Source organism: Emys orbicularis, chromosome 13 (assembly GCF_028017835.1).
Source record: "Emys orbicularis isolate rEmyOrb1 chromosome 13, rEmyOrb1.hap1, whole genome shotgun sequence".
NCBI lineage: Eukaryota > Metazoa > Chordata > Testudines > Emydidae > Emys > Emys orbicularis.
In genome coordinates, this window is record NC_088695.1 from 42628283 (window position 1) to 42640801 (window position 12519).

General features: G+C 40.1%; 1 protein-coding gene across 1 annotated transcript in view; it reads right to left on the reverse strand.

Moving 5' to 3' along the window:
* Nucleotides 1–12519, reverse strand: part of SMURF2 (SMAD specific E3 ubiquitin protein ligase 2) — a 104911-nt gene that overhangs the window by 37224 nt on the left and 55168 nt on the right. The window contains exons 7-9 of the mRNA XM_065415331.1: nucleotides 9477–9542; nucleotides 5685–5769; nucleotides 3038–3121 (exon numbers count right to left, since the gene is read on the reverse strand). Coding sequence (XP_065271403.1) covers nucleotides 3038–3121; nucleotides 5685–5769; nucleotides 9477–9542 — 235 coding nt within the window. The remainder of the gene's footprint in view (nucleotides 1–3037; nucleotides 3122–5684; nucleotides 5770–9476; nucleotides 9543–12519) is intronic.

Consider the following 12519-nt stretch of genomic DNA (forward strand, 5'->3'; position numbering starts at 1 on the left):
TCCTGCGTACTCTACATGGGTTACATCTGAAGACCGTTTGAATACACTAGCTTAGCAATGCTTCTTGCAGGAAGCACATTATGCCTGTGCTCTGTGATAAGCACTGGCTATCAATTAGCTTCCAGATACAACTCAGGGTGTTCATTTTAGCTCAAATTGTTATGGGTTCTGCCTACCTTAAAGACTGCTGCTCTCTGCTGCGGCAGCAGTCTAGATCATGTGAAGCACTTGATTTAACACCTCTCCACACACTTAAAAAAAAAAAAAAAAAAAGAGGGGGCTGGCAGTAGGGTATTTTTAGTGAGGGGCCTGCAGCTCTGGAACTTTTCCCCCGGTCAGACATTACCCGAGCATGTTGGTTTTATTATTTGTATTTCCATAATGCCTAGGAGCCCTCATCATAAACCATGACCCCCATTGCAATAGGCACTGTTCAGACACCGAACAAAAAGACAGTCCATGTCTCCAGGGGCTTATAATCTAATTATAAGACGAGACAACAGATGGATAGACACACAAATAAACAAAGCGACAATATTGGTTAGAACGATAGGCAGCAGTCCCCGCATATTAGCAGCCTAACTGTTGTCAAGTTTTTTGTAGGCATCATGGCAAAAGATTTTTCAGGTGGGATTTGAAGATGGATAATGAGATAGCTATGTTGATATTTATGGGGTGCTCCTCCCAAGTGCATGGGTAACACAGGTGTCTGTTTGAAAATAAATGGAGGTTGAAATCATGGGCTGATCAGAGGTGAGCACTGACAGCTTGATAGCGAATGAATGATGATACGTAGGGTGAGGATTGACTATAATGTGCCTTAAAAATAAATACAAGCAGCTTGTGTTTGATACAATAGAGAAGGGGGAGCCAGTGAAGGGATTCAAAGAGAAAGGCGACATGATAAAAGCAATGAGCTAAGAAATGATCTTTGCAGCAGCATTATGAACAGATATGAGTGGGGCAAAATTGCTTTTGTCAAGGCCAGAAAGAAGGATGTTGCAGTAAGAGAGACGCAAGATAACGAGAGCTTGCATGAAAGTTTTAGCTGTGTGAATGGACAGAAAAGGCCATAACTTACTGATGTTATGCAGAAAAACAATCAGTGAGATTTAGACATAGCATGGATGTGAGGACCTAGACAGAGATTTGAGATGCAGGTTACAAGCCCAGGGAGTGACAGGCAGGATGCTGGTGTTGTCCACAGTGATCGAGAAAGGAGGTAGCAGGGAGGACTTTGGAGGTGGGGGGAAATTAGGAGCTCTGTTTTATCCATGTTTAGCTTGAGCTGGCAGCTAGACATCCACAAGGTGATCTCAGAGACACAGGCCAAGATTTTAGTTTGGAGAGAAGGAGACCGTTCTGAAGTAGAGAGGTAGATCTGTGAGTCATCAGCATAGAGATGAAAGTGGAGTGTGTGTTTGTGGATGAGATTACCCAGAGATAAAAGTGTAAAGAGAGAAGACCACAACCTCCGAACCACCACAGAAAGCTGGAGAAAGGATCAGAAGGATCCTCCAAAAGGACACACTGAAAGAGTGATTAGAGAGATAGGAGAACCAGAAGAGGTTGGAGTCAAGGAAACCAAGGCAGTACAAGATTTCAAGAAAAGCATGGTAAACTTTGTCAGAGGTGGCTGACAAGTCAAGGAGAAGGAGGATGGAGTGGCGGTTCTGAGCTTTAGCTAAGAGGACATTAGAGACTTTGGCGAGAGTGGTTTCAGTTGAATGCAAGGGATAAAAGATAGAATGGAAAGGGTCTAGAATGGAATTGGAGGTGAGGAACTCAAGGCGACAATTGTAAACAGCATGTTCAATGAGCTTAGAGATGAAAGGGAGAAGAAAGAGTGGTAGCTGGAGAGGCAAAGTGAGGCCAAGGGTATATATATTTTTTAAAGATGGGAGAGACTAATGCATGTTTGTATTGGAGGGGGTGGGGGAGTGGAAGAGCCAGAGGACAGTGAGAGGGTAAGGAGAAGAGCAAGACAGAGAAGTGGACGCAAAAGAGATTAGGAGATCGAATGAGGACACTAGGGTAAGGGGAGAGGTTAGAGCATATGGAACTTCAGGGTATGTTACAAGACTTATCTGTCCCATCCCCTCACTACCTTTTGAGAAGGGTATCAGATAAGGATAGTGTAAGTGGGGTAAGTGAGGTAGAAATTGTTGGTCCTGATAGTCTGGGTTGGTGAAGAAGAGTTACAAACATTATGGGTTCATACAATGATCCTTCACAGAACCTCCAATGTGTCAAATGGGGATCCATATAGGTACAGGGGTCTACCCATACATTCCACAGTACAAAACTAGGAACATATTTGTGTGTCTAGACCTTAGGATAGACATTTTTATGTCAAGAAAATATAAATTCATAAATAAAATTAATAAATAGTCAGTACTTTCAATTGAGAAATGCAGGCATATAGTAGAACTGAAAGTTTAACAGTGCAGGTCATTTGCCCATCTATTCCTTATGCACACTGAATTTTCCAAAGGATAAGGGCTATTGAGGAAGGAAGAGAAGACACAGAGGGTCTGCAAAAAGCTCCAAAAGAAAATGCACAGAGACTATTTAAGGCTTAGATAATAGCAGAAGTCCACTTGGTTTGAGGAAATGAAGGTTGACAGATTGGACTTCTATTGTAAGTGGAGCTGATTATACTGATTTCAAAAACTGGTTACATATTTGTAACAATTAGCTTAAGAGTTCTGACCCATATAGTTATAGCATATCTGCAGACATTTGTCAACCAGTCAGAATCTCTTTTTCATAATGCCCACTTTGTAAAGGCTGGCATTCTTAGGGTTCCACACTGATGAAATCTACCAAAAATCAGTGAGATGAAGACCAGTACAGAGAAAACTAGCTGGAATGATTCCTGTGAATTAAGCAGGAGGGGGGAAGAATATAATATATCTGGTGCATGATATTCAGGGATTGCTGAGCACATACTCTTGAGCCCAATGGGAGCTGTGGGTGCTCAGTACTTTTGATCAGTAGGTGAACTCCACTATAGGCATGTTTTAGAATTTCTTACCGTGTTGGTCGCTCCCACTGAGTTGTCCGTGTAATGTGATTTAAATACTGGATCCTTCCAGAGGCAGTTCTCCGCTCCTCCCAACTAGAATTCGGACATTGAGAGATAAGGCAATGAGTGATATTTCCAGGAAACCAAGGCACAAAAATGTTTCTAACACAACAGCCAACTCAGGAAGACATCATCTATTATGAATCATAGTAGCTGAACAGTGAAAGCTCAACTCCCAGAATTAATAAAATGTTTTCTTCTTGAAGCCAGACAAATCATTAACAATGTTGTGCCATCACGTTCAGTAACTATTCAAAGTGAAATTAACTCCAAATACTCCACAAGTTTCCTAATAAAAGTATTTCATGTTTGATAATACACTCAGTTTTTTATTATTTGGCAACTGCTTCTAATAAACTGTTTCCAATATAATTTCTATTAAATATGGTGGATTAACACAATTTATCTATACTCATTAAAAATGAAACATCATGTAAACTAATAAATATTACTCCTAATGTCATAGCTAAAAAGCTTGTTGCAAGTTATTTTCTCTTCACCTTTTCCTCTGAAATATATGCATTCCTTAAAATTCTGTTCAACCACTGCTAATGATTTAGGCATTTGTTACAAATGCTGGGCAGCAAGTTAATGTGAAGCACCAGAAGTTCTCTGGTGCAATCAGCGTATCTTTTTGTGACCCAACAATCATGCACAGTATCTTTTTTGCACCAGTTTCCTTTGATAAAAATTACTACTGTAAAAGCTGTGTTATCCAGAAAGCTCTATAAACTGGCATTTCTAATTTTTATAGAAAGTCCGGTTGATAGTCCGGTTGGTGCGGGGCCAGCAGGCTCCCTACCTAGCTCTGCGTGGCTCACTGGAAGCGGCGACCTGTCCCTGCTGCTCCTAGGTGGAGGCGTGGCTAGGCGGCTCTGCGTGCTGCCTTTGCCCGCTGCGGAGCCAGCGCTCGCGGCAGAGCGGGGGCAGTGCACAGAGCTGTCTAGCTGCGCCTCCACCTATGAACAGCAGGGATAGGTTGCCAGAACCCACACCCAAACCCCGCACTCCCTCCTGCGCCCCAACCCCCAGCTCTGCACTCCCTCCTTAGTTAACCGGAATTTTTCACTTACAGGCACCCCCAATTTCCCCAACATGTCGGATAAAAAAAGGTTTTACTGTATTTGTCCTTAAATTACAGGACTTTTCTATTTTATTTTTCCATTAAAACTTCTCTCTTAAAGGATTAAACTAGCTTTGCATTTATACAATTAACTAAGAAATGTTTAGAAGGGAAATATTTAACAGAGACTTACATAGCTTTTTAGAATTTTCTTAAAACTTCTTCAGACTGTCAAGCAACATCACAATGTGGTTTATGACTTAGAAGTGATAACTGATTTTTCAATTTTCATTTAAAAATATAAACTTTCTCCTGTCTTTCCCCGCCAAGACTCACATTCAGAATTCTGTTTTTCCTCTGCTACGCAGATGCTAGCCAAAGCACCTAAAACAGCACATTTTTCTGAACTCCCCAAACTGCTTTAGGTATTGATCTCATCAGTTTTCATAGAGGAAAAAATATCCTGAATCCAGCCTTTGGCAGGTAAGTACAGCAAGAACTCAGTCTCCACGACCTTGAACAATACTGTTTCTTGATTTATAAGTGAGAAGAAGAGACACCCATTTTTACAATACTATATCCTCTCTACAGCTCTGTAGAAGACATTTTGGGCATGCTCTCACATTACACGGGGTACAAAATTAGGGCACTGGGTCCTACTAGATTATCTTGTGGGTAAAGCAGGGCTGTTCAAGAATGTTAGTTCTCACTTAGATTTACATTATATTCATGTAAGTCAATGATCTGTTCTATAATTCTCAAATGAGCTGTGGGTTCTTGGGTATATACTTTCATTCACTCACTGATATAACATGCTCTCCTCCCGCCCTTCAAATGGGCAAACAGATACACAATGCTCACACTATTAGGGCAGGTCTACACTATGACAGGGATCCATGCTCCGAGATGGATCCACTGGCAGTCAATTTAGCGGATCTAGTAAAGACCCGCCAAATCAACTGCAGATCGCTCTCCAGTCGATCCCTGTACTCTACCCCCGACGAGAAGAGTAAGGTAAGTCCATGGAAGATTTTCTCGCAATCATTTTCTTAGCAATCATTCTGAGTAAGGCTATGTCTACACTACCGCGGTAAGTCGACCTACGCTACTCAACTCCAGCTATGTGAATAACGCAGCTGGAGTCGACGTACCTTAGGTTGAGTTACCGCGGGGTCTACACTGCGATGGGTTAACGGGAGAAACTCTCCCGTCGACTTACCTTACTCTTCTTGTCGGGGGTAGAGTACAGGGGTCGACTGGAGAGCCATCTGCTGTCTATCTGGCGGGTTTTTACTAGACCCACTAAATCGACCGCCGGTGGAGCGATCTCAGAGCATCAGTTCTGGCTGTACTGTAGACATAGCCTCAGTAAGTACCTTCTACAGTTAAAGTCAGTGACTGGTATGTCTCCAGCTTCTAAATTAAAACTTCTATAGGTTTACAAATATTTAAAAAAAAAAAAAGTCTATTTTTACTTTGATGTCTCATCGCTTCAAAGATTAAAAAGTAAAGTGAGTATAGGTGTTAGCTTACCCATCTGGTAGATCATTGTCAAATAAACGACTGCAATCCACAACTTGTCCTCCTGTGCCTATTCGGTCTCTGGATTGAAGACTTACTATTAAAATATTAAAAGGCAATTATTAAAGATACTGCAACAGAATCCAAATCACAATTACGTTTGGAAAGAAATGGTACAACTTAGAGGAGGGCTAAGTTAAACCATTTTCTGAATTTTATCTTCCTCCCCAAATAGCTAATAAAGGTTAAGCAGAGATAATACACCTCTACCTCGATAGAACGCCGTCCTCGGGAGCCAAAAAAAAAATCTTACCGCGTTATAGGTGAAACCGCATTATATCGAACTTGCTTTGATCCACTGGAGTGCACAGCCCCGCCCCCCGGAGCACTGCTTTACCGCATTATATCAGAATTCGTGTTATATCGGGTCACGTTATATCGGGGTAGAGGGGTATGTGGTTCCACACAGCTAAATCTCTGCATGCTACTTTGAAAAACCCACCTTTAGGGATAAGAGTGTAATTTAAAGTGGGAAGAAAAGTTAAATCTGAAATTGTAATTAATTTTGATCTTCCTTAGGCAAAGCTTAAAACTGTACAACGGGTCTGGTGACAACAGGGTGGCTGATCCCATGCAGAATGACTAGCAAGTGGAATCGTGCAATGCCAGAGTCAGACTGCTACTAGAAACTGAAAAGGAACACTTCTAATGGAAAGCAGCAACCAAGACTGGGCCTGTTAAGCGGTCTAAAAATGCAGTTTCTACTAAGGTTCAATTTTTTCCTAGTAACGATGAATGACGGTGAAAATTCATCATAAAAAAGGACACACACAAAACAGGCAAAGTTTAAATGCTATGAGCACAATACATTTTGGTTATTAGGGATCTATGTAAACTAACATTCAAATATCAGTGATATACAACTTAAATGTGTTTAAATCTATTTCAAAAGCATTTATCAGAACAGTAGTCTTATTACTTACAGTAAAAATTTATAAACAAACTAAAACTGTATTACATGCTAGTCTTAAACATTTTAAAACATTGTTTTAATGCCAGAAGCTTTTTCACTGCAGTTATGAAATCACAGGTTTTGTGGACAATTTTTGTTCCTAACATTGCAATGTGTAAAAATATCTGATTTGAACGCTCAGGTTGCATTTTGTTTATTTTGTTCTTGTTGTTAAAGAGGTTAGTCACGCAGGAAACCAAATACATGATTGCTTTCTGTTGGCTGTGTGACATGAATGCACCTTTTCATCTCTGGACACCTGCATTCAAATCTTGTCCACAAATGAAGCGAAAATAAGTTTAATGGCCTCAATCTAGACCCAAATGGACATTTGCCCATATCATAAAACCACAAGACAATTTAACATTATTGGCAACCTCCGAAAGAGAGAGGCCCAGTTCTGAATCAAAAGGTGTGTTGAAGTTCAGGATTTTGGGACGCTAGCTGAGCTACACAAGAAGTCTTGCTGTATCTGTGTGCATTAACCTCATTTCTAGCCAGTATTAATGCCTAACCTTTTATGAGTGTGGTCTTTATTAGAGAGAAATGTAGACAGCCCTTAATTTCTTTAGAGAGCAAGGAAATGCTTGATTTACTCTATTCTGCAACAACCCCACACATTACAAGTTCATGTTGTTGCATGTAGGCAAGCAATACACACAGACAAAAATGAAACTAAACAATCACCTCCTCTTTGCCTATGTAAGGACCAAAATTAGTGGACGGCTTCATTTTGTAATGAGTAAGGACTCATTATTCTGCACCGCCACATCAGAAATAAAATAGTGGCACAGAAGAGAGCTGCAAGATTAAGACACAGTTCAGGTGCCCTTTGTATCCACTACCCAAAATCATCACCCTTCTTTCCCCCCCACTTTAAAGGTAACCCCAGGCAAGATTCCCCCTGTTCTCTGCCCTCAGTTATAAGGCATTCACCAGGGAGTCCCTAGATTTTTAGCCATAAGGCATACACCAAGGTGTCCCTCTTTTCCTAGACAATCAATTGCTGAAGACACCAATTAGATAAATAGAATAATTTCCCTTTCAATTTTATCTGTCCTTTAATTCAGGCCATTTCACCCCTGTTATAAAGCTAATCCCACTTCCAACTCATTTTAGCTACAATTTATTGATTAAAAAAAAAAAATCAAATCTCTCTACTCTATCATACCAGAATTATCTAGTTTTACCTGGACCCATTCATCCACAAAACAAAGTTGTATTAGTGAAGAAAATTTTAAGGAGATTAACAATGAATTTTCAATAGAAAAAAAGGTAGGAGCCTCCGGAGTATCCGTCAAGTTAAAGGCAGCAGTGACTGAAGACACAAGGCCTTTTTAAAGTTAATAGCTTGAAACACAACGTACAGATACTATTCTTACAGAGGGAAGCAGTAATGGCGCTAATGTAACACACTTTATAACTTCACACGCTGTGGATTTCTCAGGGAAGAGATGAACACTACTTTCAACCAGGTTTCAGTCGGTAGCTATGAATACTCCACCAGCACCAAGGGAGCTGCTACAAATGTCTATTTTATCATCATTACTGTTTAGTGTGAACCTCCATGGAAAACTGATATGTCAGCATGGACTGAAGCATTAATAATGTGTTGATGATACCGACATATCTCCCACCATCTGATCCTATTACATCACCTCTGTCTTGATGCTATCTTACTACTTCACAAAGACTGCAGACTGGAGGCAAAACAGCTGGTTAAAATTTAGCTAAGATAAAGCAGAGGTATCAATGGACAGAGTATTTTGAGGAGGGTAACAAACATCCGGAAGCCCCCACTTGCTGCCTGGCTGCCTTATCTATTGGTAGAGATCCCTCGCAGGGTGGATCAGGTACACGACTTGGAGAGTTTATAACCAGGAGCTGAACATGGAGGCCCAAATCTTTTTTCCCCCCATCTCTGAAATATTCATAGATTACAGCTCCCCCACAAAAATACAGACCCCATCACAATGATCCACAGCGTGGTGACTTCCAGGCTGAACTATTGTAATGTGCTCTACTCAGGGCTGCCCTTTAAACTTACTCTGAATTAAATTCAGAATGCAGCAAAAGAAGAATGTTTACTTAAATGTGTGGCTGCTTATTTTCCAATAAGCCTGCTTCAAGGATTTATTTATAATGTTTAAAAATCTTAAATAATTTAGGAACAAAGCACCTGAATCACACAGCACAGCAGCTGAGATTGAAGCAAGACAATTTTAAAAAAAGCCATAAAAATACAATGTATATTAGTGAAGTTATCCCAAAGAAGAATTCACCCCAGTTATAGCAAAACTCCTTGGAAGGCATCCATTCTTAGACAAAACCTACAGAAAATATGTCTTGCATGGTGCCCTGAAGCAAGGTCAACAATTTCAGCTTTGTTGGGTTTTCAGGGGAAGTTAGCCCCAGAGTTCATCTGTCACCTCCTCACGGCAAAGCTCAAGACAGTTTTCTTTTAATGCATTTTATACAACTTTTATACTAGTATTATTGTGGTCTGGTTTGCCTCATTTCAGCACTACTTTGCTTTCTTGGGCCTTGTTATTTTTCTTTATAACTCTATGCATGAGCTCGACTACATACATACATACATACATACATACATACATACATACATACACACACACACACACACACAGTTATTAAGGAGCCGTTGCCAAAGGCCTCTGGCAATCAAATTTAAAAGCATAGTTATTGTTACTCTAGTCCAGAAAACACCGATCTAGAAGCTGATAGTACAAATCAAAACAAAGTTCCAATTGAATTTTAAAAAAATCCACACTTACCTACTATCTGTCCTCTAACTGTATCATTGTCATTTGGCCCAAGTTTGCATAGATCCAACCTCTGATCTATAAAATCAGGAAATATCTAGTGTTAACTATATAATATTTTGCCGTTTTTAAGGAGCATTCTGAATTACCATAAAAGCAAGATCTGAGCGATCTTAAAATTGCTAGAATTCAGAAAGGGGGAAAAAAATTCTTAAGACAGCACATTTAATTTTCATGCTTCTAAAATTGAAAGTAAAAATTAACGTTAAAAAGACATTTAATTCCTTTAATAAATTTTAAACTGTTCTCTGACCCACTTCACAAAGTTCTTTCCTCCTCACAATTCTTACTCTCCTCCTACCTTCTCATTTAACACAGGAGATTGTGCAGTCAGACTGGACTGGTTACATGGTATTAAAAACTAACTTGTTTTTTTTCCCCCATGTAGGGAGCAACCACCACCATAACTCACTGTCGCCATGGCATCGGATATTAGTACAAGAGACGTAAACACAGACACAGCTAATCTGGAACATCAATCAAATGAGCATGTACTCCACACTAAACAGCAAGAAGTCCAAGCAATTAAGCAAAATGCAATGTGTTGAACCACTGAGACAACTACAAGCAGTTAAGTATCAGAGGGGTAGCCGTGTTAGTCTGAATCTGTAAAAAGCAACAGAGGGTCCTGTGGCACCTTTAAGACTAACAGAAGTATTGGGAGCATAAGCTTTCGTGGGTAAGAACCTCACTTCTTCAGATGCAAGTAATGGAAATCTCCAGAGGCAGGTATAAATCAGTATGGAGATAACGAGGTTAGTTCAGTCAGGGAGGGTGAGGTGCTCTGCTAGCAGTTGAGGTGTGAACACCAAGGGAGGAGAAACTGCTTCTGTAGTTGGATAGCCATTCACAGTCTTTGTTTAATCCTGATCTGATGGTGTCAAATTTGCAAATGAACTGGAGCTCAGCAGTTTCTCTTTGGAGTCTGGTCCTGAAGTTTTTTTGCTGTAAGATGGCTACCTTTACATCTGCTATTGTGTGTCCAGGGAGGTTGAAGTGTTCTCCTACAGGTTTTTGTATATTGCCATTCCTGATGTCTGACTTGTGTCCATTTATCCTCTTGCGTAGTGACTGTCCAGTTTGGCCAATGTACATAGACCCTCTGTTGCTTTTTACAAGCAGTTAGAAATTAGAGATTCAGTTGCTACTTCATCTTCAATAATCCAATTTTTTGAAGGGAGACTAGAATACTTCCTGGGGAAAAAAAAGTCTGACTGGCCTAGCCAGGTAAGTACATCTTTTTCATCAAGAGTGGCTTGTCAAGCTTTGTTCAGTGGCAGGCATGCCTTATGATTGATCTACTACTGTTCTCTTACCAGTTTCAATGGAATCCGTGTTAATTAGCATAACGAGAAAAAGGCATCTTACAATTTTTATTAACATTCTCTTAAAACGGTAAATCCACACTATTGTAAAAGTTTGCTGTAAACTTAACATATTTAGGCACAAGCTACACAGGTAGAAATTGAAGTCGCAGTAATTCTCAAGTACAGAACTCTAATTTCAAATTAAAGCTACCCTTCATGCACCTTTTTAAAGTACAATTTATTAAAACAAAAACAAGTTAAACACTTGGAATCCAACTACAATTCTGATAAGAGTTATATCTTTGAAGACAATAAAGGCAGTGACTGGAATTTGTCTTCCTTTACAGCTCTGATATAGGAAGTTTAATTTGGGCAATTAGCACCAGAAGCATCAAACTAGTGCAACAACAAAGTTAAGAAAGGGACACCTGAGATTCTAAGACCTAGAAGTTGAACTACCTTTTGAGTGATCTCATCTGAAACAAATTATCTTAAAGATTCTAGGTATGCAATTTCATCCACCTCTAACAAACTTTTGTTGCACTGGGACATAGAAAAAGCACTATATATTGTCAACTTTCAATGCAAAGATACCACTAATGTACATAAATAGCTGAGAGACAAGATGGTGTAAAGTGAGTAATGCTGGTACTAGGTCTATTTTTCCTCACAACAGGGAATGGTTAGAATATCAAATTATATGTTTGCAATTCATGACGTTAAACCTTCCAAATAAGAATATGTTGACTGTTGGTTAAATAAAGCCAACAACTCTAATAACATTCCAGTGCAAGTTTGTGCAAATATGAAAGTAAGGTATGTGACGAGAGAGTTATATTTCTGATAATTGCTCAGTCATAAGGCATACAAAGTTTAGGACTGGATCAGTTTTCATTCATGAAATTGCTGAAGTCTAAGAAGGTCATAAAGTCAATAGGCTTAGGCTATGTCTACACTGCAGCCTATGTCAGCATAACTTATGTCACTCAGGCATGTGGGAAAAAAAGACACCACAACCCCTCTGAGCGACCTAAGTTACATTGACACAAGTGCTCATGTGCACAGCTTCTCCTACCAATATAGCTTCTGCTGCGCGTGGAGGTGGTTTTATTATGCCGATGGGAGAGAGTTCTCCCGTCGGCATAGAGTGTCTTCACCAGACGTGCTGAAGCGGCGCAGCTATAATGGTACAGCTACGCTGCTACAATGCTGTATGTATAGACATTGCCTTAGTCATGGGTTTTTCAGCTGGCCAGCCAACTGCAATATTGTTTTCTAGGAAAGGAAAATATGCTGAACTTAAGGCAGTGGTTCTCAGCCTTCTGTTTCCAGACTACCTATTACAACAGAAAGTTTCAAAACTCCCTCCACGCTAGACACAAAGGGGTGGGAGAGGGAATGATGACCCACCTGAAACAAGTTGCAATCCCCAGATGGAAAACCCATGACTAAGGCGATGTCTATACAAACAGCACTGTAGCAGTGCAGCTGTAAAGTTCGGTCATTCCCCGCGCACCTTTGTTTCTAGAGTGAAGGGTGTTTTGAAACTTTCTGTTGTAATAGGTAGTCTGGAAACAGAAGGCTGAGAACCACTGCCTTAAATTCAGCATATTTTCCTTACCTAGGAAACAATATTGCAATTGGCTGGCCAGCTGAAAATACAGGTCTTTAAAAAGGGCAAAACAAAA